This window comes from Copadichromis virginalis, linkage group LG4 (assembly GCF_057382275.1).
Source record: "Copadichromis virginalis isolate Kocher_CV1m ecotype Utaka linkage group LG4, C_Virginalis_male_GT1.1, whole genome shotgun sequence".
In the NCBI taxonomy this organism is placed as follows: Eukaryota; Metazoa; Chordata; class Actinopteri; order Cichliformes; family Cichlidae; genus Copadichromis; species Copadichromis virginalis.
Genome location: NC_140621.1, coordinates 2,112,586 through 2,138,454, shown reverse-complemented (window position 1 = coordinate 2,138,454; position 25,869 = coordinate 2,112,586). Strand labels below are relative to the sequence as shown.

General features: G+C 42.6%; 2 protein-coding genes across 3 annotated transcripts; one reads left to right on the top strand and one right to left on the bottom strand.

Annotated features, from left to right (window-relative positions):
- Positions 1-1,828: 1,828 nt before the first annotated feature.
- LOC146710521 (protein NLRC3-like) lies at positions 1,829-18,941 on the top strand (the record flags this gene model as incomplete). Its single annotated transcript, XM_085453093.1, has 7 exons — positions 1,829-1,933; positions 2,095-2,281; positions 2,411-4,211; positions 5,125-5,298; positions 5,572-5,745; positions 15,668-15,714; positions 15,863-18,941. Coding segments are annotated over 7 exons (3,024 nt in total), but the record flags the coding sequence as incomplete, so codon positions are not given.
- Positions 18,441-24,218, bottom strand: LOC146710520 (uncharacterized). Of its 2 annotated transcripts, none has more exons than XM_085453091.1 (5): positions 24,076-24,218; positions 20,991-21,059; positions 20,833-20,881; positions 19,740-19,832; positions 18,441-19,468 (listed from the first exon to the last, which is right to left on the bottom strand). In XM_085453091.1, exons 1-5 carry the CDS (start codon positions 24,213-24,215, stop codon positions 19,157-19,159), a joined length of 663 nt encoding a protein of 220 aa, XP_085309217.1. In that variant the 5' UTR covers positions 24,216-24,218; the 3' UTR covers positions 18,441-19,156. The 2 variants fall into 2 exon arrangements, with proteins under 2 accessions (XP_085309217.1, XP_085309218.1); XM_085453092.1 differs by lacking the exon at positions 24,076-24,218 and adding an exon at positions 22,309-23,326.
- Positions 24,219-25,869: the final 1,651 nt, after the last annotated feature.

The window sequence follows — 25,869 nt, the reverse complement described above, 5'->3', positions numbered from 1 at the left end:
TGGAATAAAAACACATCAGTGGATCACTGCTGGAGCTGATGTTGGTGCTCCTGGTGCAAAGGCTCTCAGTTTCCTCCTTGAAATAACATCAGTGGTGGGTCAGCGACATGCTTTCTTTCCCTCTCAGGTTTAAATATCTGGGACTCTCCACCGTTTGGTTTTAGAGCTGAAGAAGCTTCTCAGATGAAACGTCTTCCAGAAACTTAAAGACGTCTCTTTTCTCTCCAAGCTCCTTAGATCACATGACCTGGATGACTGAACCTACAGACATATTGACCTGGTTTCATGGTCACATGACAGGTCAGAGGTCAGCGACTGTAACTCAGTTCCTCCTGTTAATGTGAACTCACTGAGTGTTTGTGGTTTACCTCTCAGACTGACTGAAGATGATGATGGAGGAAGAGGAGGACAGAGCAGAGTCTGCAGGGTCCAGCTGTCCGTCTGTGAGGAGTGACCGGTCCAAAGGTCTAAATCCAGGCTTCAGTGGTGAACCTGGAGCAACGAGGTCAGAGAGCTGAACTCACTGAGTAACAGAAATAATTCTGCACTGACATTATAATCAGTGTTGACTCTGGTTGATTGTCTGACTGTGTTTGTGAGCTGAGAGGAAATGAAAATGAGTTTGTAACAAAAATCAGTTTTGTCCAGTTTTCCTGTAAAAAGCTGAACTCTAATCTAAGAGGATGTTACTGACAGGAAACAGCTGCATTATCTGCAGTCTGTGTGATCACAGCTGCTTCAATCATGTTTGTGTCTGCAGAGGTCAGAGGTCACAGTCTGCAGGGTCCAGCTGTCCGTCTGTGAGGAGTGACTGGTCCAAAGGCAGCAATCCAGTCTTCAGTGGTGAACCTGGAGCAACGAGGTCAGAGAGCTGTGATGACTCCTTTACATGTTTGTGTTTCCTGGATAAATATGACCTGAAACATCCTCAGATTGTTACAAAGATCCATTAAAAAGAAAACAATGAAAGAGAAAAGATCCAAATGTTCGACTTGGTCATTTGCTGTTTGAGGACAGTGATGCTCATATCTGTGGGGAAAGTGTGACCTGAGTGGGTTCATGTTTGTCTTTAAAGAACAGAGCTGCTCTGATTCTCTTTGTGTCTGATCTGTTAAACAGTCTGAGAGGTCACACAGAGACCCAGCAGCTAAAGCCTGGATCATACTGGCTGCTGTTACTCCATCAGGACAACACTGAACCACAGTGGTGTGGATGTAGTGGATAAATCCCACCATACTGATGCTCAGAGTTAACCACAGGGAACAAAACCAGATGTTACCTTCAGATTGTGACCTTTGGAGTGGACGATGCAGATTTCAATAGAGAATAAATGTTGTTGTTTTTCAGCTGTGAAGAAAGAATCGAATTTTCTGAACTTAAGAATTTATGATGCTGGAAACAACATGGAGACTATAACACAACATTTCCACTGTGTTCATAGAATGAATGTAAAACTGTCAGACATTCATTAAATATGCAAAATGTCTACAGAAGCATCAGAGGGTCAGACGTGAAGCACTCAGTGATTTTGATCAAATGACTCATCAGTTATTGATCTGTACTACACTGATCTACCACGTTAGTAAAGCTGGTGTTCTGGTGGTGGAGGGAGACTCGGATCATGTTCTGGTTTTGGAGCAGTGATCTGCTGATGGTTCAGTTTGATGAGCTTCTTCAAAATCATCCCTGACATCACCACTGAAAGGACGTCCATGAAAACAGACTGAAAATTACTGATATGTTCACAATCTGAGAGTTTAAAACTTGACAGACTTGATTCAGATGAAGTTATTTGAGCAGAAACTCCTGGATCTTTATCCTGTGTTGATCTAATCCTTCATGGTTCCTCCACAGAGTGGACCAGCAGAGCTCAGAGGTTCCCAGTGGTCAGTCTGCCCAGCAGCATCAAACACAGCTGGACTCCATATTTATGGTCTGTACATGTACAACAACTACTGTTACATCTGTTCTGTTCACGGTCATCTCCATGCTGCTCTTTGTAGACCAGTGGATCGTCAGTGTGTCCAACATGGATCTGATGTTTGGCTCCATGATTTCAGTCTGATTGGCTCATTCATAAATATTCTGTTCCAGCTGCTGGAGGACAACATCATCACTTTTGTGAAGAACGAGCTGAAGAAGATCCAGAAGGTTCTGAGTCCAGATTACCCAGAATGCTTAGAGAGTCAGAGGAGCAGCAGCAGAGAGGCGTTTGTGAAGATCACAGTGGACTTCCTGAGGAGAATGAAGCAGGAGGAGCTGGCTGACCGTCTGCAGAGCAGTAAGAGGATTTATCTAAAGATTTAAGCTGCTGGATAAATGAGACATTTTCCAGAGATGGAAGATGGAGCAACATGTTTTAAAGATTAGTTCTTTTTGGAATTGAGTGTTTATTTTTCTTCTCATTCAGAACTTCCAGCTGCAGTTTGTCATCGTAACCTTAAATCCACCCTGAAGAAGAAGTTCCAGTGTGTGTTTGAGGGCATCGCTAAAGCAGGAAACCCAACCCTCCTGAATCAGATCTACACAGAGCTCTACATCACAGAGGGAGGGACTGCAGAGGTCAATGATGAACATGAGGTCAGACAGATTGAAACAGCATCCAGGAAACCAGACAGACCAGAAACAACCATCAGGCAAGAAGACATCTTTAAAGCCTCACCTGGAAGAGATGAACCAATCAGAACAGTGCTGACAAAGGGAGTGGCTGGCATTGGGAAAACAGTCTTAACACAGAAATACAGCCTGGACTGGGCTGAAGACAAAGCCAACCAGGACATCCAGTTCATGTTTCCATTCACTTTCAGAGAGCTGAATGTGCTGAAAGAGGAAAAGTTCAGCTTGGTGGGACTTGTTCATCACTTCTTTACTGAAACCAAAGAAGCAGGAATCTGCAGCTTTGAAGACTTCCAGGTTGTGTTCATCTTTGATGGTCTGGATGAGTGTCGACTTCCTCTGGACTTCCACAAAACTACAATCCTAACTGACCCTAGAAAGTCCACCTCAGTGGATGTGCTGCTGATAAACCTCATCAGGGGGAAACTGCTCCCCTCTGCTCGCCTCTGGATAACCACACGACCTGCAGCAGCCAATCAGATCCCTCCTGACTGTGTTGGCATGGTGACAGAGGTCAGAGGGTTCACTGACCCACAGAAGAAGAAGTACTTCAGGAAGAGATTCAGAGATGAGGAGCAGGCCAGCAGGATCATCTCCCACATCAAGACTTCACGAAGCCTCCACATCATGTGCCACATCCCAGTCTTCTGCTGGATCACTGCTACTGTTCTGGAGGATGTGCTGGAAACCAGAGAGGGAGGACAGCTGCCCAAGACCCTGACTGAGATGTACATCCACTTCCTGGTGGTTCAGGCCAAAGTGAAGAAGGTCAAGTATGATGGAGGAGCTGAGACAGATCCACACTGGAGTCCAGAGAGCAGGAAGATGATGGAGTCTCTGGGAAAACTGGCTTTTGAACAGCTGCAGAAAGGAAACCTGATCTTCTATGAATCAGACCTGACAGAGTGTGGCATCGATATCAGAGCAGCCTCAGTGTACTCAGGAGTGTTCACACAGATCTTTAAAGAGGAGAGAGGACTGTACCAGGACAAGGTGTTCTGCTTCATCCATCTGAGTGTTCAGGAGTTTCTGGCTGCTCTTCATGTCCATCTGACCTTCATCAACTCTGGACTCAATCTGCTGGAACAACAACAAACAACCTCTACATGGTCTAAACTATTTAACAAACTAAAACTTCAATCTCTCCACCAGAGTGCTGTGAACAAGGCCTTACAGAGTCCAAATGGACACCTGGACTTGTTCCTCCGCTTCCTCCTGGGTCTTTCACTGCAGACCAATCAGACTCTCCTACGAGGTCTGCTGACACAGACAGGAAGTAGCTCACAGACCAATCAGGAAACAGTCCAGTACATCAAGAAGAAGCTCAGTGAGAATCTGTCTGCAGAGAAAAGCATCAATCTGATCCACTGTCTGAATGAACTGGATGATCGTTCTCTAGTGGAGGAGATCCAACAGTCCCTGAGATCAGGAAGTCTCTCCACAGGTAAACTGTCTCCTGCTCAGTGGTCAGCTCTGGTCTTCATCTTACTGTCATCAGAAGAAGATCTGGATGTGTTTGACCTGAAGAAATACTCTGCTTCAGAGGAGGCTCTTCTGAGGCTGCTGCCAGTGGTCAAAGCCTCCAACAAGGCTCTGTGAGTAAATCTGTGATCATGTTTATTTTTAAAATGTTGATTAAAAGTGGTCATAGATTTCTTCCATGACAGATCCATGTCCTAAAACCATGAGCCAGCGTAGTTGTATAGTATAAAAGAAAAAAGGAGAACTTTTGACCACAATATTGTAACTTGAATGAACTTTTGATACAGCCTTTAAACATAAAATTTATGAACAGAATCGGTGACAAAGGGCAGCCCTGGTGGAGCCCATCACCCACCGGACTTATTACTATCCAACGTATTGCCGGCTATGCCAACCAAGCTCTTGCAATGGTTGTAAAAGGATCGAATGGCCATAAAATGTTTCTCAGTTTTATTATTTTCAGTCACATCTGTTTTTGATTATTAACTGAATATTTTAAAATTCAGGCTTTTTATGTTATACAAAACATCATATTTTCTTATGATGTCTTGTATTGATTCTGAAGGAATAGTTTTCATCAGTATCGCAGATACCAGCCTGAATTTTACTTTGTATTGGATCAGAAAGGAAATCAGTGGCATCACACATCACTTACAGCAACTTCAGTACCTCTTCATTTTAATAAACTGGGGGGAGGTGCACCAAGATTCAGTATGAGATAAAGAATTATTTTTAACTGTAAGGTTGGAGAAATCTGTTGTTGGAAATTGGAAGAACAGGTCATCTTAAAAATCACTGCATTGTAGTTTTATTCAGGCCCCTTCAATCTGTGATCGCTGTTGCTTTGCATTGTAAATGCTACTATTACAAAAGTCACAAATATTAGTGTATGTGTGTGTTGTTGGGTAATAAACCAAAAGAACAGAATCTACCAGCACCTCACTGATTTCTGCTTAAAAACAATAAAAAAGCAATAAAGCTCTGATTTGTTTGGTTGATCTTGTCTCCCTTCCACCTTGATTTCAGACTGAGTGGCTGTAACCTGTCAGACAGAAGCTGTGAAGCTCTGTCCTCAGTCCTGAGCTCCCAGTCCTCCCATCTGACAGAGCTGGACCTGGGTAACAACAACCTGCAGGATTCAGGAGTGAAGCTTCTGTCTGCTGGGATGAAGAGTCAATACTGCAAACTGGAAACGCTGAGGTCAGATCAAGCAATATCGATTTTTTTTTCATCAATTAACATCATTTAATCAATTTCATTTGGAAAAAATTAACAGTGTTTATGTTTTGTTTTTTTAATGAATCCATCCAAATCACACTAAACTGCCACATTTGTCTTTTGTAACATGAGGCAATAAGGATTCCAGCATGTCCTGAAACAGTGTTGAAATATTGTAAATGTAGTAGCTCCTCATGGCACCATGAATATACTTTAACACAAGTGTTTCATGTCTTCTTGTCATCCTTTCTTCAGACTGAGTGGCTGTAACCTGTCAGACAGAAGCTGTGAAGCTCTGTCCTCAGTCCTGAGCTCCCAGTCCTCCCGTCTGACAGAGCTGGACCTGGGTAACAACAACCTGCAGGATTCAGGACTGAAGCTTCTATTTTCTGCAGTGGAAAGTCCAAAGTGTACACTTGGGATTCTCAGGTCAGGATTCAGTCTTTTCTGATGATGATTTAAAACCTGAGTCAGGTCGATAAATGGCTTACTCATTTACAACAGACATGATTTGTCAAATCACCTTATATCTAACCCAAAGGTCCTGTGTTTTACTACTTTGATTTTTTAGTAAAACACAGGACCTCTTAATATTTATCTAAGAGACCATATATAATTTTTTTCCCTGGATCATGTGTGTACCCTCCTGGTTGGGGCTCCAGCAGCCTGTATCAGTGAATGGGACTTTAAATGAAATTGCTGCCCCTGTCAGGAAGAGGTCTGAGTGACACACAAAACAGAAAATATGAGCACTGCATGTGTCTGAGGCTACTCAGATACAGACCTGAATGAGACACTAACTTTGTCTCTGAGAGATAACTTTTATTATTAAATACACTTCATTTCTCATCTGTGTAGAGAATGTAGAGTTTGACATGCTAATATTACAAAATGAAAAATCACACTGAGTCACAAAGAAATTGTTTTGGAGTATTTATGGTTCAGCTGATGAAATTGTTCAAACAAACCAGTAATTTACACCGAAACAGCACAAGTGAAACTTTTTCGAGGGACTTACACTAAGCTTGTCCTGGTACACCTGTAGAGCCCAGCTTCTATGGACCATGAGCTTAAGTTCTGTGCTGCTCTGATTTATTGCCTGTGCTGTCTTTCAGTTCAGCTTTGTCGAGTCTCTGGTAGGATTTCTTTTACATGACCTGTGTAAAAACAAAACAGGAAACACATTAAGCTGAAGTAAGATGCACAATTTGAAAAATGGGGCACAAAAAATGTTGCTGCTTTCTGGAAAGTGCGTCTAAGAAGACCCAATGGAGAAAGTGAAGAGAAAAATCAAAGATTAAGAAGAAGAAAATGGCAGAGGCAGTTTCTCTTGGACTGCCTGCAGATGGGGTGAGACTCTAGAAACAGGGATGATTGGAGAAAATGCAAAGAGGCCATAGGATAAACCAGGAGATGAATACTCTGGTGTTCTGGGGATAGTGGGAGTGAGAGGGAGAGATGCCAGTAAATGATTTCAAGGATAAATTTGAGAGAATCAGAGCTAAGAAACCAAAGCAAGTGGGGAACTACAAACATATGGACAGACTCATAATTAGGCCAAAGACACATTAAAGCAATTATTACAGGTTTAGAAACAGGGATGGATATGAAGGAGCTTAGCATGAATTTGCATTGAGGAAAGAATAGCAACGAGCATCAGAGGAAACAGTTAGGAAAACTAAAAGGATGTACTGGCAGGAATACTGCAGTACTTTAGGAAGAACTACCGTATTTCCCAGACTACAGAGCGCACCTGAATATTAGCCGCACAAGCTAAAATCAGGGGAAAATCCTGTTTTGTACATACATTAGCCGCACCTGACTAAAAGCCGCAGGTGTTTCAATGTTGACTTATGATATGTAAGAGAATATGCACAAAGCGAATTGTCAGGAAAGAGATGGCTGTTTGGAGACACACCCCTTTTATTAATATTTTGAAAAACAAGTTATGGGTACATATTTGCATAACTTTTTAGGTATATGTACAAGTAGCGGTAATTACAAGTACAAAACATGTACTGTGCTTCATAAATGAGTAACAAATGTAGTACATAACAGTAACCTACAGCACACCAGAACAATTGATTCGGACTACCTTTTAGGCTCAGGTGCAGTGACACGGCTTTAACAAGAAGAAAAGTCAGTCATTCACCATCTTCCTGCGCACTAAAACCACCAAAGTCCTCTCCTCCAGTGTCGGAAACAAACAGGCTCAGGGTGGCTTCGTCATCCACTCTCAGCTTCTTTCTTTCGTTGTCACTTTCAAAACCAAAGAAATCCTCGTTGTCAGTGTCAGAGTCGAACACCCTCAGAAGGGCCGTGGCGGTGTCCTCCTCTCCATCATGCAGCATTCAGCCCTTCGAAATCTGTTGGTGATCGTGGATGTTTTCACACTTTTCCACGCTGTCAGAATCCAATGGTGGAGTTGGGCATAACTTGCTTTTTGCAAGTTTATCGCCGCTCATCATCCAGGCCTCCAGCTGAACGGGTAGCGCTACTTTGAAGTTTGTTTTTCGCGCTACCTCGTACTGCACTACGTTGCCTGACGGATGGACATGTGACCAACATACCACTCTTGAACCCCGATCCTTCCGCCAGGCAACGTAGTGCCGTACAACAGCGGAACAAACGAAACAAATCCGCTCATGGACAATCCATAGAAAAGCCGCACCTGACTAAAAGCCGCAGGGCTCAAAGCTTGTGCAAAAAGTAGCGGCTTATAGCCCGACAATTACGGTACACCAGTTCAGAATGTGTGGAGTACAGTTAAGAACATGAATGCAGACAGGAAACAACAACAGCAGCTGTTGTAAAGTAAATTCAAACTCCTTCATTAAATGCAGCTGGTTGAGTTGAAAACAATGGAGAATGATTGTGTTACGTTGTTTATTCTCTATAGAAATGGAGCAGGAGTGCATGCAGAGCTGGACGTGGGCTGTATATACATGCGTGTATCTGTTTTGTCTGTGAGCAGAGAAAACAAAGCGCTGGAAATGTCATATTGAAATGTTAAATCAGGAAAATCCTGGAGAAGAGGATAGTTCTAATGTTCAGTTTGTAATGTTGAATTCAACACAGCTCTTAAATGCATAAAAATGACTTCACCTGACGTCAGACTGAACAATCGGATTAGCTACTGATATTGATTTAACCCGTTTAGACCTACCATAGAACCAAGTCCGCCAGAGCTTATATTATATTTTTACATGCTGTAGAGCCATTTTTGGGAGCATTTCAAGTTGCTATACATCAATACAACCATTACAGCCTAAATTTTAATAATATGTATGTATTAAGTGCATAGTAATTACATAAATTGCAAAAAAGTGCAATAAACTACAAAAAAATTGAAAATCGTTTTTTTTTTTTTAACATATATTTCTAGTTAGAGAAATTTAAGAGGCTTATCCCTCAAAACTGTAAATACAAAAAAGTTGCACAAAATAGTTTCCCACCTCAGGAAATTTATTTTGAGTGCCTTCATAGTTTTATTTTTGAAATACACCAATTTTTATATACTGCAGGAAAAACGAAAATAAATATTATACTGCAAATTTGCAAAATAACAGCATATGCATCAAAATAAACTATTTCCAGCAGAGCAATATGAGTCCTAAGCATATGTGGAAGGAAACTGTAACCTAGGACAAGCTGATGGCATAAGATGTAAATACAACTCCTCAGGTTTCATATGCAAAAAAAATTATTGCGCTAGCTCACGTGATTACAGTGGTACCGGGATTTAAAAATAGTTGCGCAAAACGAGTGTGCCCACTCTGACCAGTTTTAAAGGGTTAAAGCAAGAAAATATGGTATTAGCATTAGATGCCAATTCCTATTAACCTTAAATTAGCATTACCTGCTAATGGCAGTCTACTTAGCATTAACTCCTCACTAATGTAATGCTAATTCACATCAAATTATCTTTAGCTTTAGCATTAGCTGCTAGCTTCAGCCTACCTAGCACTAGCTGCTCACATTGTTAAAAGGGAAGAGAAAACGATATTAGCATTAGCTTGTAATAATTATTCACCCCTAATTAGAATTAGCCAATAATGGCAGCATACTTAGCATTAACTCCTCACATCGTTATAATGCAAATGATGCTAACTTGCATTAAATTAGACTGCTGTTATTAGCTAATGCTATTTAGCAGTAGCTGCTCACATTGCTATAAAGCAAAGGAAAACGATATGAGCATTAGGTTCTAATGCGTATTTGCCTTAAATTAGACGTAGGTGGGCAGCACGGTGGCACGATGGTTAGCACTGTTGCCGCACAGCAAGAAGGTCCTGAGTTCAATTCCACCATCAGGCCGGGGTCTTTCTGTGTGGAGTTTGCATGTTCTCCCCGTGTTTGCGTGGGTTCCCACCGGGTACTCCGGCTTCCTCCCACCGTCCAAAGACATGCAGCTTGTGGGGATAGGTTAATTGGATAATCCAAATTGCCACTAGGTGTGAATGTGCGAGTGAATGTGAGTGTGAATGGTTGTCTGTCCCTGTGTGTTAGCCCTGCGACAGACTGGCGACCTGTCCAGGGTGTACCCCGCCTTTCGCCCTATGACAGCTGGGATAGGCTCCAGCGCCCCCCGCGACCCTGAAAAGGATAAGCGGAAGCGAATGGATGGATGGATGGATAGACGTAGGTGCTAATGGCGGCATTAGCTACTCACATTGTTAAAAAGTGTTAGCATTAGTGCATAATGCTAATTCACATCAAATTAGCATTAGTTAATAACGGCAGCCTATTTAGCATTAGCAGATAATGTTGACCTTGGCCCACTGGAAAAGTTCAGAACTAAAGATTTAGGAGTGTTTCTCGATAGCTCTTTCTCGTTTGAGAAACAAATAAATTCTGTTATTAAAACCAGCTGTAAGGTTTATATTGTTGATTGTCATTTATGCTTAGAAATATTTACTCATATATGCTTAGAGTTGTATAATCGATTGCATAATGATAGAGGTTTGATCCTCAGTAGTCTGTAAAGACTCTGTGTGCCTTCCAGAGTGCTCTGGCATGCACACACCACTTGGGGCCATGAGAGAGGTCGTACCCTCTCTTACTGATTTATGGTGTAGGACAGGGGTCTCAAACTCAATTTAGCTGGGGGCCGCTGCAGGCAGAGTCTGGGTGAGGCTGGGCCGCATTAGGTTTTCCACAAGAAAGGCATGGTTAAAAAAATTCCAATCCTCTCAAATCTCTTTTTTTATTTTTTAACACAAAATATTAAAAATAAATAAACAAATTAAGAATTAATAAGAAAATCAATCAATCTGTAATACATAAATAAAACAATAATAAGATATTTTTAGTCAGTGAACTTGTGTGTTTCTTTCAGTCTTCTATATCTGCTGTGTTTAGATTGAAATGTCTGTATTAACAGTTCTATAACCTTCTTCTGAACATGAATGGAACACTGTAGAAAATGAACTGTTCTTCTGAACATGGCTTCTCTTGCCTACTCCTTGCTGCTAGAGACCTGGCAGCGTTTCCTCTCGCATAGCCGAGCCAGATTTGGCCTGAGGGAGGAAGCAGTTGCGACCCTCAGTACGTCTTGAAGATGATCATCCGTAAGTCTGGACCTGTACTTGGACTTATTGAAGTTCAAAGTGGAGAAGAGCTTTTGGCACAAGTATGTGCTACCAAAAAGGCACATGGTCCACTTGAACATTCGGGAAAGCCGAGGGAAACTAGGGCTCAATTCTCTCAAAAATTGTCCAAGCTTGTCTGCTTTTCCACTCACCTCCCTGAACTTTGCTTTGAGTTCAGAGTTGCACTGCAGCTCAATGAGCTCCATTTGAAGCACAGAAGGGGCATCTTGCACATCAAAGGAGAAGGGGTCCGCAAAAATGTGAAAGGTGGCTCTGTGTGTCTTGAAGTCAGCAAACCTGTGATCAAATTCCTCCTGTAGCCTCAAAATGACATCAACATACTCGTCAGCACTGAATGGTGTGCCTGCATCCACGAGTGCCTTGCATGCTGGGAAATGGCAAAGGTTTGTCTGAGAGAGCTGAGCTTTCCAGAGCGCCAGTTTTGTGGAGAATGCTCTCACGTTGTCATAGGCAGCACTGACAAGTTGCCCCTGGCCTTGTAACGTCTTGTTCAGTACATTAAGCTCATGTGTCATATCAACAAGAAAAGCTGAGTCCATGAGCCATTTTGGGATCAGTTAGCACAGGAACACTAACTCCATCCTTCTCCATGAAGGCTTCACTTCTGCTCTCAACTCAAAAAGTCTCTTTAATACATTTCCCCTGCTGAGCCAACGTACCTCAGTGAAGTCGAGCACATCCCCATATTCTGACTCCATTTCCTCTAGAAAAGCACAGAACCTTCGGTGCTTTAAGCCCCTGGATCTGATTTGGTTGATGCATTTCACAACAATAGACATCACATTGTCAAACTTCAGGCATTTGCTGCAAAGGACCTGCTGATGGATGATGCAGTGCAGAGCAATGGCCTCCTCCACGCCTTCCTCTTCCAGTTTGTTTTGTGCCACCAGTCCATTTTTCCTCCCTGTCATTGATGGCGCTCCATCTGTTGTTATTCCAACAAACCTCTTCCATGGCAAACCAACATTCTCAATGGCATCACACAGCTTGTAAATATCTGCTGAGCGGTGGTCTGGCCATGCATTGGAATTACTGTGAGCAGCTCCTCCATCACTTCAAAACTGTCATCAACACCACGGACATACATTGGGAGCTGGGCAGTGTCGGTGATGTCTGTGGTCTCATCAAGAGCGACTGAGTATACACTGAAACATTTGGCTTTCTCACACAGTTGGTCATAAATGTCACTTGACAGGTCAGAAATGCGATCTGCTGCGGTGTTGGCAGAAAGGCTGATGTTGCTAAACTGACCTTTCTTTCCCGGACAGACTATATTTGCAGCCTGCAACATGCACTTTTAGACAAATGCACCTTCTGTGAATGGCTTCCCTGCTTTAGCAATCATCTCACTAACCACGTGGCTCCGACTGCTGCATTATTCTCTTTGGTTGCTTTCTTGGAGAAATCTTGCTGCCTCAGTAGATCTGTTTTAAGACTGGCAACCCGGTTCGCTCTCTCGTCTCCCTGGTATTTTGCATCCAGCTCAGCATGTCTAGTTGTGTAATGACGTTTCAAATTGTACTCCTTGTGCAGCGCAACTTTCTCTGTGCAAATAAGACAGGTCGGGGTGCCCCTGTGCTCAACAAAGAAATATTGCATTGCCCACTTTTCCTGAAATTGTCGGTGCTCATCACCAACCTTTCTCTTCACCGCAGGCTTTGAAAAAGACATGTTTGGGGCTATGTGACATTTATAATTCTACTTGGTGTCACTGTCGCATTGAAGTTTCAATCAAGCGTTTAGCCGACGGACGGGGAACGTCTCAACGCGTAGAGAACGTCATTTCTGCTTCTTTTTCTTGCAACCGTAGCACGGCGATCGGCAGATAAAAAGCCGGTAGCAGTCTCCTTTGTTTTTACGCTCGATGTTCATGTCTTTCATGACGACACGAACACCGTGGCGTTTGCAGATGGTAGAAAGTGCAGGGATAGCGAGCGCAAAAAAGGCGACTGCTCACGGCGCCGGGCTGTTGTTACAGGAGAAAGAAGCGGAAATGACACCGTGACATATAACAAATAACATCAGCTGTTTCTGATGTTAGTTGTTTTGACTGCTTTTACATTATATTGAAATATATGTAATGTTCATGTTTGCTGCAATGCAAACGCAGTGATGCAAATAAAAACATGGAGCCACAAATTACGGTGCGACCCTATAATTAGTCCGGGTTACCGGGGACTGTTGTTGCCGATGAACAGGTGTCGCTATGTGACTGCAGACTAAATTGGGCTGCATTGAGTTCATGACTTTTCTTTTATCCCGCCGCCTACGCATCACTGTGAGAGTTAATATGAGATCTCTCTCTGTGGAAAAATAACTTTGAATCCCACTGACGTGTGTATAAATCTATATACGTATAATGTCCCGCTGGGCAGCAACTTAAAAAACAACTTTTTTTGAAGTGTTGTGAACGCAGCGCGCTGGGGCGAATGTCGGCGTTTGCCCAATAGAAAGGAGGAAGCCAGCCAGGCACAGAAAGAAAGAAACACTCCAGGGCAACGCTGCTGGAACTTTGACTCATTGAGAAATGTTTCCCTGCTTGCATCAAGCCCGGCTGGTGTCCCCTGAGATCCATATCCCACCCTGATTGGTGGGTTAATTCAGCTCCGCCCACAACACTGTAAAGTGTCATACATTATCAAACTAACATTACATTTTCATATTAAGGTGGGGCCAAAAACTATCGTCCGGCAGGCCGCAATTGGCCCGCGGGCCGCGAGTTTGAGACCCCTGGTGTAGGAGGACACCTACTCTGTGTCTGGTTAAGTATAAGAGCCCTTTGTTAGGGGGACCGCTGGACTCTTAGCACCAGCTTTGGGGTCACAGGGTCACATCTGGAACACACACACACACACACACACACACAGACAGACACACAGACAGACAGACAGACACACACACAGACACACACACACACAGACACACACACAGACACACAGACACACACACACACACACACAGACAGACACACAGACAGACACAGACACACACAGACAGACACACACACACACACACACACACACAGACACACACACAGACACACAGACACACACACACACACACACACACACAGACAGACACACAGACAGACACAGACACACACACACACACACACACACACACACACAGACAGACACACAGACAGACACACAGACAGACAGACAGACACACAGACAGACACAGACACACACACACACAGACACACACAGACACACACACAGACACACACAGACAGACACAGACAGACACAGACACACACACACACACACAGACACACACACACACACACAGACACAGACAGACACACACACACACAGACACACACACACAGACACACACACACAGACAGACACACACACAGACACACACACACAGACAGACACACACACAGACACACACACAGACACACACACACAGACAGACACACACACAGACACACACACACACAGACACACACGCACACAGACACACACGCACACAGACACACACGCACACACACAGACACAGACAGACACACACACAGACACACACACACACACACACAGACAGACACACAGACAGACACACACACACACACAGACAGACACACACACAGACACACAGACAGACACACAGACAGACACACACACAGACACACAGACACAGACACACACAGACACACACACACAGACACACACACACAGACACACACAGACACACACACAGACAGACACACACACAGACACACACACACAGACACAGACACACACATACACACAGACACACACACACAGACACACACGCACACACACGCACGCACGCACACACACACAGACACACACACACAGACACACACACACAGACAGACACAGACACACAGACAGACACACACAGACAGACACACACAGACACACACACACAGACACAGACAGACACACACAGACACGCGCACACACACACACAGACACGCACACAGACACAGACAGACACACACAGACGCACGCGCGCACACACACACACACACACACTATGCACAGACTGGTACTCTTTGTTCATACCTGTGTAAGACGTCATAATGAACTTGTGCATATTCATGTAAGCTCAATAAAGAGCAGTGTTACGAGGGAGCAGACGAGAGCGACTGAGGTCAAGTGAAGGAACGGCGCTGTCACAGTTCTCTCCCTCATCAATTGTCTGGTTCCAGCGGTGGGTCTGTGCTAGACGACCCATCACCAGCTTTTTCCACTGGTTACCAGTACGTGGTAGAATCCACTTCCAGATCTGGTTGTCTTTAAATCTGTGAATGGATTGGCTCCATCTTATCTCTCTTTAACAAAAGAATCCAAGTGGAGCCCTCAGGTCTGCAGATAAGCAGCTTCTGACCAGAACTAGACGTAAAAACAGAGGTGAGCTTTATCGATGACTGCAGCCAAACTCTGGAACAGTCGCCCTTCACATCAGGTCGTCACCAACACTGGACATTTTTAAAAGCCGGTTGGAAACACATTTGTACTCTGTAGCTTTCAATCCTGACCAGTCTTTATAGTCATTACTGTGTATGTTTCCTATTTTCTCTCTACTCTGTGCAGCACTTTGGCTCAAGCTGTTTTTAAATGTGCTGATAAATAAATGTAGATTTCTTTGAATAAAACAGTGGAGCCGAGCTTTGAGCTCAGTGTGTAACAGTGTGTGTGTGAGAGCCATGTAATGTCCATGTGTGCATGCTGACTGTGCTGCTCTGACCCCCCTCCTCCTTTCAGGGTGGAGCCTGCTGGAGTCCGATGGTTGAGACCAGGTCTGAGGAAGTGTAAGTGTGTTTTTAATGGGATTCATGAAAACAAAGCAGCACACATTCAACCATCTTCATCATGTCAGGAGTCATCATCAAAGTGTCAATCAATGAACAGATGATGGATCAATAACTGCAGCTGGATTGTGTTTGTTCTCTCCATCAGATTCCTGTCAACTCACAATCGACACAAACACAGTGAACACAAAGCTCCAACTGTCTGACAACAACAGGAAGGTGACACGTGTGGAGGAGGTTCAGTCATATCCTGATCATCCAGACAGATTTGATGATTATCAGCTGCTATGTAGAAATGGTCTGACTGGTCGCTGTTACTGGGAGGTCGAGTGGAGAGGAAGCGTTTGTATATCAGTGAGTTACAGAAGCATCAGAAGGAAAGGAGGCAGTGATGACTGTGTGTTTGGATGGAATGATCAGTCCTGGAGTCTGATCTGCACTGATGATGGTCCTCGGTCTGTCTGGCACAATAACAGAGTAACATCCATCTCCTCCTCCTCCTCCTCCTCCTCTGTCTCTAACAGAGCAGCAGTGTATGTGGACTGTCCTGCTGGCACTCTGTCCTTCTACAGAGTCTCCTCTGACACTCTGATCCACCTCCACACCTTCAACACCACATTCACTCAAACTCTTTATCCTGGGTTTTGGGTCTTGTCTCCTGGTTCCTCAGTGTCCCTGTGCTGAGTGGAGTGTAAAGAGTGTCTCCTGTTACAGAAACACTCTGACTGTTGAACAGATAGTTCAGTCTGTACATGTCTGTCTCTTTCACTCACAAACACGTTTTCAGATTCATGGATTCAATCAGTTGATGTTTGAAACTCTTCTAAATGATTCCTTGTAAACTTCTTCAGTCACAAACAAACAGGAAGTGATGTCACATGTGTTCCTGTCCACACAGCAGAATGAGTCTATTGCTGACAGTGATGTACAAACAGAGTGAGCATTTCTGAGGCCCAAAATAAACTGAGTAGTTCACTGAATGAACAATGGACTGTGAGCTCAGTTCCTTCATCATTAGTATGGATTATATATGTATATGTATTATATTAGTATCATATATATCAGGTGCTGCTGCTTTCAGTCATTGTGCAAATGTGCTGTTTGTAAGCTTGTAAAGCTGCAGTCAGCTGAGACTGAAGAAGTCACCTGATCAGTGAGCAAACGTTTCTGAAAACGTCCAGATGAACAGAATCAACCTTTTGGGATCAGCCAGCAATGCAGCATCATTGTTGTTCAGCTTCAGAGGTTTGCAGGAATGAACTGATGACCAGAAACAGCTGCAAAGTCCAAGAAAATACCAGCTGGAGTTCAGCTGCATTTGAAGAAGTCAAAGAAAAGTAAGGATGGCAAAGGGCGACGTTTTCTTCCAAAGAGCTGCAAACATGGTCGACGCCTCATTAGAAGAATCATCTGGACATTTGTGAGGAACTCTGACCAAGAAAGCAACGTCACACAGATCCAACAGACAGTTTCCATGACTGCAAGTGTTGAGTGGAAAAATGCTACATTGCATTATTGCATCCTCTCACCACAGGAGGCGCTGTTGGCACCACTGATTGCTGATCAGCTGTTCTCTGATGATCTGATTGATACTGTGAATAACGGGACTCACTGAACTCTGTGACACAGTGAAGATTACAGAGTTGAACTTCAACATCTGACTGACGTCACACAGACAGAAGGATGAACCAGTGAGGCACAGAACACAGTTACTGGAGATACTGGATCAGCTCCATGTGAACCTCTGATGGAGAAGCTGCTGAGCCAGAGAAACATCAGGACATGACAGCAGCTGCACTTATCTAACAACATGTAGCAGAGCTGATCTATGTTAGAGGATCTATCACAGCAGCTGAAGCCAAAGTCCAACACTGGATACCAGCTGAGCCTGTGCTGAGTGTAGTGTTACAGGAAAAGGGCAGAAACACTGGTAGCTCCCAGTGATGCTGACTGGGGCACAGAGCTGAATGATGCAGCATCAGGACACTGTTTCAGTCTGACTGACAGAGAAACCTGTAGCTGTATCTACATGTGAGGCAGAGGCCACACAAGCAGCTTTCTATGTTTCACAGTGACTGAGATCTTCAGTGGGGGTGGACATGCTCCTGTACAGACCTCTGAGGAGAACCAAGGTGCAGTCAAAGAGTCCAGTCTGTCCTCACAGATGTGAACATGTGCTTTCATCAGGTCTGCTGTCAGCTAGCAGGCTCACATCAGAATCACTGTTCCTGAAAAACACAGTCTGTGTGACATCATCAGTCAGCTGATGGTCCCAGATCTGAATGGTTTCTGTCTCTACTGCACTCAAAAAAATAATTCATTGGATGAACTTAATTTCATCTTGCCACCTATATTCCATCTAAACAAATCATGTTATATCAATCCATCTTGATTGTGTTGTTTCAACACTAAATATGTTTGTAAGTGTAACATAATTTAAACATTAACATTCAGTTAATTTGATTTTTATTCAGTTAACATGTTTGTACCAAGTTAGTCTAATTAATTTAAATTCATGTTATATTGTTTAAACACTTTGGCACATCAAAAGTCAGTCTTGTTACATGAACTAGTAAAATATTTGTTTGTTACACCAATGTTAATCTTGTTGAATGAACAAATGTAATTTATGTCTGTAGTACTTACACCAATCATGTTTCAGTTAGTGTTTGTATTGCTTATGTAAACATTACTTTTAATTAAATTAATGAAACATACATAAATGATAACTTGCAAAACCATCTCTTTTATTTTGCTTGAACATTCTTAAAACAGTTGGCAGGATCCCAGTTCAGCCTAGCTTTCTCCCCTTTAACCATCTCATACTAAGACCACAGAACTTCCAGATCAAGACATGCTGACTGAAAGAAAAAATACAATAAAATAACCCTAACCCTAATAATAAAAATGAAATAAGTCTGTTGAATAGTTTGCAGACAAAAAATATTATCCCCAAAGCAACTTTCGTAAAATGTAGTAAAATATGCATTGCAAACAACAATATGAATTTTAACACAATTTAAAGCTCAGACATAACATTCAACATTACTATAATATTACAACATTACTATGTTGCTTGCATACATTAGTCCTCCATTTAATCAGGCTGTATCCATTAATAGTGACTTTATGCTATTTAACGTGTGGAGAAAACATTCAATTTTGAGTATAACTGCTCCACTCAAACAATTTGTGAAAACCAGTGTGCATTTGCCTTTGTAACAATTGCCATCTGGCAAAAATCAGTGTTTACACTTAAACTGTATAAGACTTTAAGTTATGAACAAACAATCTTTGTATAATAGCCGCAGAGCAAACCACATAGTTTATATGAACATTTTATAACTTACAATTTTAAACTTTAAAACAGTAAACACATATTTGCATTGCAAAAACCTTGAAAAAAAAATATCTGGCTTGCCTGAGTCTGTTTCAAGCTCATTCACCCCATTAGCTTGTTTTTTAGAAACTGTGCCTTGGATGACAACCTCTGTCCATCAAGCTTCATGATAATCTTTTGCAAGACTTCAAAAGTGCATTTGAGCTCCGGTGGGTAGCTTAGGTTCAGACAGTATATCAGTCCAAATAACAGAGCACAAGCAATTGCAATGCTCCTCAAACCAGTGAGAACCTCCACGCCTTCAATCAGGACACCGATGTTCCCTGGGTCATCTCCAGGCTCCGCACCCTCCTGATGTATGACATACACTCCCATCACAGTTTGTTCCATGGCTTCAGTGTTGGCCTCAGTGTTCTGTGACGTAAAATACAATAATACATTTGTTTGAGTCTACATATGAAAAAAATAAAGGAATTCAGCAATCAGCGTGAATATGCTGATATATTTACTAAATTCTATGTCTCTGGTTTCACACCTCAGAAATTTGACATGAAACAAAACAAGGACCAATTGCAATATCTTTTATTCACACGTGGTGTCACATTTTACCATTTCATATATTGAAATTACCCATAACTCCTGGAGCAAATTACATAACACAGAACAACTTGTGAATGTAACTGACCGTATATTCCTTCACAAGTTTCTCATGGTCTTCATTCAGGTAGACACACAAGGACTTCAGGATGCATGCTCGTCTTGCATGTATTGTGTCATCCTAAGAAAAAAGGGAATCCATAATGACAATATTTAGCTTTTAGGCAGCAGTTTGAAAAAGGAATACTTAGTTTGGAAGAGTCCAAAAGGCCACATGGTAAATAGACTGGTTCTTATATAGCGTTTGTACTGAAATGACTTCCTTTGGTCTATCGATAAAAAAATACTCAACAGGCTCTACAACCCTAAAATTTTGTATGTAGTATAGTTTTCTTTTATAAGGAGTGGCAAGAGGGCCACACTTTCCCAATATTTTAGCCACAGGGTTAGAAACACATACAGAATTTGCAAGCTCTTCAATAACAGCCTGACTAATATGGAGGTTAAGGCTCTTAAAAATTTCTCTAATTGTACGCTTTGTCAGAGGTACACTAGCTGAACTCAACAGAAAAACTAACTCCTCTAAGAACTCATCTAATCCTTTTGCTGGAACATGAAATATGTGTTCCAATTTCAACAATATTACTGCTAATTTCCGTTCAATTAGTTCGGGCTGATTTTCAACAGCACTATTATCACATTCTGTCACTGACTCACTTTCAAATTCACCATAGGATACATCTTCAGAACAGCTAGCCCTTACGTTATCAGAGGACTCTATCACTTGAACTGGGTCCACACGTGTAACTACCCTGTCTTTAAAATCTTTAAGTGTGTGTGGATGATGCTTCCTCTTGTGTGTATAAAATGTATTGTAAATATTTGTCTTGAAAGGGCAACCAAGAAACACACAACTAACTGTCTCGTTACTTCGCAGATGTGTTCCAATATGGACAAAAAAATCTCTCTCAGAGAAGACGTCACTGCAGTCACATAACTCACATTTAAAAGTTACTGAACTTGAAGCTGTCTGTGTAAACTGAGATGAATGAGCTTTATAGACATGAGTGTTCAGTCCACTCCAAGTCTTAAATGTGCACGGACAATTAACATATATGCACAGATAATGTTGACCTATTCCGTAATGATGATGTAGTTTATAATGTTGAAGTAATTTGTACCTGCTGCTCTCTCTGGTAACACAATGCTTGCACTGCCACATACACGTCACTGATAAAAAATGAAATATGCATTAGAAAACGTCAAGGAGATTAAACTTCTGCATCATCCAAAAAAAATAAATAACATAATAATAATAATAAGGCAAACATGAACTTACCATGTATTGTTGAGGAGGTGCATAAGAATCTCAGAGCATGGGAATGTGGCTTTATTTTGTGATGTATTTCTGGGGAGAGAAATTAATTAAAACAAAGTTATTACTCTGACAAATTTGTGTTAATATCTACATACTGTGAAATGTGAAGACTGTTACGGTGCGTACACACCGAACGCGATAGACGCGACCAGAGCTTCAGGTTTACATGTAAAGTCAATGGAGGAGCACGATGAAGCGCGACTGGAGGTCCAGCTAAACTTCGGAAGCAGATTTGCACTGAGAAAACGCTTTTCTGCCTACTTCACACGACTGACGCCTTTGAAGCGCGAAGTAAAATACGCGCTAAAGTTTGTGTGGTGCATTTTGTGCATTCGCGCTTATCACGTCTACCGCTCCAGCTGGTAAAATCTGCGGGACAGCAGCTCCTCAAACTCGGCAAGGGACAGAAGGTGGTACAGCTGAAAGCGGCCGTCATCCAGACGGAGCTTCTGGAGCAAGTGGTGAAACTCACCAAACTGCTCACGCTTGTGGAAGACCTGATGGACCCAGGTACGGTGAGGACGTCCTTTAGGCACTGCTCTGCTCTCCACAGCAAATAGAGAAGGGAGACTCTTTCTTCAAACGCTAGATTGACAGCTGCCATTTTAATAACATACCGTCTGGCACTACTTCCTCCCAGATCTCTTCTTCATACGCGTGAAAATTGCATATAAAGCTCGACCAGTTCATGCTGGACGCGCTTCGAGGTGCAAATGTGCACGCGATCAGCTAGGGGCGTCTATCGCGTTCGGTGTGAACGCACCGTTAGTCAGCCTAATGCAGAGCACCAGAGAAACTATAACCCGAACAATTATCCACCTAAATCATTCTGAATTCGAAAACTAAGTGAATATATTACAAAAAAAGAAAATGCACATGCAATTATTGTGACAGATTTTATCTTACTCCTTGTTATTAACTCCCCTAAACGCTGGTTTAGTTGAATTAAACCTTTCATCAATCCAGTTAATGCGGTTGCCCGCGACTAAACTCCACTGACAAAAACAGGAATTTTAGATAGAGCATCATAAAACACTCATAAAATCACCAAAACCATGTCGGTCAGTCTTACCACTACTACCAACAATCACCAACTCCGGCTAAGCAGAAAGTAACCTGTCATTCACGGAGCTATATGCGAAGACGTAACGGCTCTACGCGGCTTTCCCGCTCTTCAAAGTTAGCTAACTCCAGAGAAGAAAAACAGTCCTACCAACGCAGATAACCATGAAACACACCTCATTCAAAGTCGACAGAAACAAAAAAAAAACGAACTTACCAAAATAACCTCATCAGTTTTTGCTCTGTTGCAACAATTAGCGACTCCGGTTAAGTTTTTAAAAAAACATTAAATTCACCGACTTACATTTGAAAAATGCTTGGGTCTACAACCTCCCTGCTATATATAAAACTCCTCTAAATCTCCACACTACACAGGTAAAAATTTTTAACTACCGTATTTTCACGACCATAAGGCGCACTGTGCTAAAAGGCGCAGTCTCAGTTATGTGTGCCATTACTGTATTTAACACACACATAAGGCGCACTGGATCATAGGGCGCATACAAGTACCGTATGCGTATTTAAAAATAAAGCGGGAGCAAACCTGAGTTCGGTACCTTACTCACATTTCTATTACCAGTAATCGTCATCATCAACAACACACAAGCATACAAGTGTGCATATTTAAAAATAAAGCAGGAGCAAAACAAAGTTTGGTACTCACATTTTTATCATCAATCAAACCCATCGAAGTCCTCATCCTCTGTGTCTGAATTGAACAGCTGCGCTAAATCTCCATCAAACATGCCAGGTTCACTTTCTTCACTGTCAGAGTCACTTTCCGTGCCGTGCGGCTCCTCGGAAACGATGCCGGCTTTTGCGAAAGCTCGAACAACAGTGCCAGCAGACATGTTAGCCCAAGCATCTACAATCCATTGGCAAATTGTGGCGTAACTCGCCCGGCGCTGCCTTCCACTCTTAGTGAAACTGCGTGGAAAAAACCACCTGGTCTCCTTACATACACCTCCCTCAGCCAGTCTTTCATCATTTCCTCATCCATCCAGCCCTTTTCATTTGCCTTAATGATGATTCCTGCTGGAAACTTCTCTTTAGGCAAAGTCTTTCGCTTAAAAATCACCATAGGCGGCAGTTTCTGTCCATTAGCATGGCAGCCAAGCACAACAGTGAAAGAAGACTTTTCATACCCCGTTGTGCGTATCGCTACCGTGCTGGTCCCCTTCTTCTCCACAGTGTGACTCACCGGGATGTCAAAAGTGAGCGGGACCTCGTCCATGTTTGTGATGTGGCTGGCCTGGATGTTTTTGTCGCCAATGTGTTTGCTGCAGTAGGAGCGGAAGATGGCCAGCTTTTCCTTATAATCCGCTGGAAGTTGCTGCGCTATCGTAGTCCTGGTCCGGATGGAAAAATGGCACAGTTTCATAAAAAGTGAAAGTGAAACTGCTTTTAGCCGAATGGTGACCGTCGAAACGCTTCTCCCGCTCGTTCTTTGCTCGATGATCCACCGCTCGAGTCTTTCCTCCAACTCGGGCCACCTCGCCTTATGTCCGCGGAAACTCAGCTGCGTTTTCTTGACCTGCCGGAGCTTGTTTTCTAGCTTCCTCCATTTGCGAACCATCGATTCGTTAATCTTAAATTCTCTCGCCGCTGCTCGATTTCCATGTTCCTCCGCATAGCTGATGGCCTTCAGTTTAAACTGTGCTTCATAAGCGTGTCTCTTTGCCATTTTCAGGGTTGTTAAAACAACGATGTCTTGCATAATGCACATACCTGTTCTTTTATACAGGTATGTGCGATTGTTCTGGTATATACGATCAACGCCCACACTTCACCCTTTAACGTTCTCATGGTGTTCTCTACTACGTTCTCCTTACAACACACAGGGCGCACTGCGCTATAGGGCGCGCCGCACTTTTTGAAGAAAATCTAAGACTTTTAAGTGCGCCTTATGGTCGTGAAAATACGGTAATAGTATTTATCTCTCACTCCACTAACCTAAATAAATATATCAAGAAATATTACTTACCTCACTATCAGGTATGCCAAAGAAGTAACTCCACGTGCGCTCGTTAACTTCTCAACGGACCTTTCCGCATCCGGTGGGCGTGGAGCATGCGCAATACATGACGCTATCAGAGCCGTTGGTTTGATGGACCTCATTCTCATTGGATTGCCATGAACGAATTTAACTCATCAAAGTTTTCTTTGATTTATATTCAACAAAAAAGAATGAATCATTTAATGAGCATAAAAATGATTTCTTCATGTGATGTAAACATATTACTACTTTGTTAATCAAACACATGCCCTAGTTGATTTTTTTGAGTGTGAGGAAGTCAGAGAATATCACTGAGGTGTGGATCAGGTCTGAGTGAGCTGTGGAGGGACAGCTTTAAACAGTCCACAGGTCTCACGTCCTGCTCAGTCTGGTAGCAGATACCTCGTATTGTTCCAGATGTGCTGACATCAGCAGCAGCACAGCTGTGTGATACCATGAATCTCAGTTATTGATCCAACACACAGTAAATACAAAGATCAGGATTTCTGAGAGTAATCATTATGAGTCTGAACACATGATCACTGAATGTTAGTCTCCACAATAATAAGCTAACACAAGCAAACACAGCTTTCAGCTCTTATTTTGAAACTGGCTTATTTAGAGAGCTGTGATGTGAGCGTGCCTGGCTCTGAGGCACTTGGGTCAGCCTCTGTTGTTTAGAAGTGTTACAGACTGTGAATGACACAGACCTGTCAGTTTCCATGTTTGTCTGTAACACAGCTCAGGGCTCCATGCTGAACGCATCCATCCAGTGTTATTGATCCAGGACTGATACCAGCATTGGGATCAATACTACAACACACAATCACATGTGTCCACGTGATGTGTTTGACCAGCTTTATTCATTAATGATCAATCAGCTTATTTACTGCATCTGAGTCCAGCTTCATTTAAATGATCCAACCATGAAAATGACATCAGTCCTACAGAAGCACTTCATGCTAACAGGAAGTCATTGAATAAGGTGGAATAACACAGAGACACAACCACTCACAGCTAACCTGACCCCACTAACTGCATGTGTTTGGACTGTGGGAGGAAGCCGGAGTACCGGAGAGGACGCACACAAACACGGGAGAACATGAAGCTCTGAAACAAAGATGGTGGATTTGACCTCAGGACCAGGCAGGGTTACGGGGGTCATGACCCCCCAATAATAGATCCAGCTACACTGAAACTGTCAATTTCATTTACTTTTCCTGTTTTAAAGCTATCAGGCTGCTTTGTGGCTCACTCAATACTAAACTAAGATACTTTCAGTGTGAATCATTTGCAGGAACACAGGCAGGATTTAAAGTGCAGAACTTTACAGTCTCTGTCTCAAAGTTGGTCTGAACATGCTAACAGCTCTTTGTTTTTTCAGTTTTCACTGGTTTGATGTAATGAAAGAAATTTTAAAGAAGCAGACGATTGTTGTTATTTTAGTTCTATAGTTTCATAAATCGTGGTGTGGATCTAAGTCAACATTCAGAATAAATAAGATAATACAGCACTTTGATGGTTGCCTTTGTATTTTCCCAGCAGTGCTCAGGTTGGTTCTCGGCTACATTTACATACAGATGTTAATGTGTTCAGCAGCTGGACTCATCTGAGGAAGGAACATTGGAAAGGTGCTCAGTGCACAACTGCATCACTAATTTTATGTAAGACCCTGTGTTTTATTGTATTTATATATTTGTAACATTTGACTCAAACACTTTTGGGAAGGATGAAAATGTTTTCAGGAGGAAGTTTTTCCTTCTGTCCGACTGCAGTACACAC

What these genes read in the sequence shown, in the direction of transcription:
- LOC146710520 (XM_085453091.1), bottom strand. Translation starts at nt 24,215, where the DNA reads ATGAGAATGAGGTCCATCAAACCAACGGCTCTGATAGCGTCATGTATT. An exon ending in TTGGCATACCTGATAGTGAG is followed by an intron (nt 21,060 to 24,075) that starts GTAAGTAATATT and finishes TTCTCTCCCCAG; the next exon opens with AAATACATCACAAAATAAAG. An exon ending in AACTTGTGAAGGAATATACG is followed by an intron (nt 19,469 to 19,739) that starts GTCAGTTACATT and finishes TTTACGTCACAG; the next exon opens with AACACTGAGGCCAACACTGA.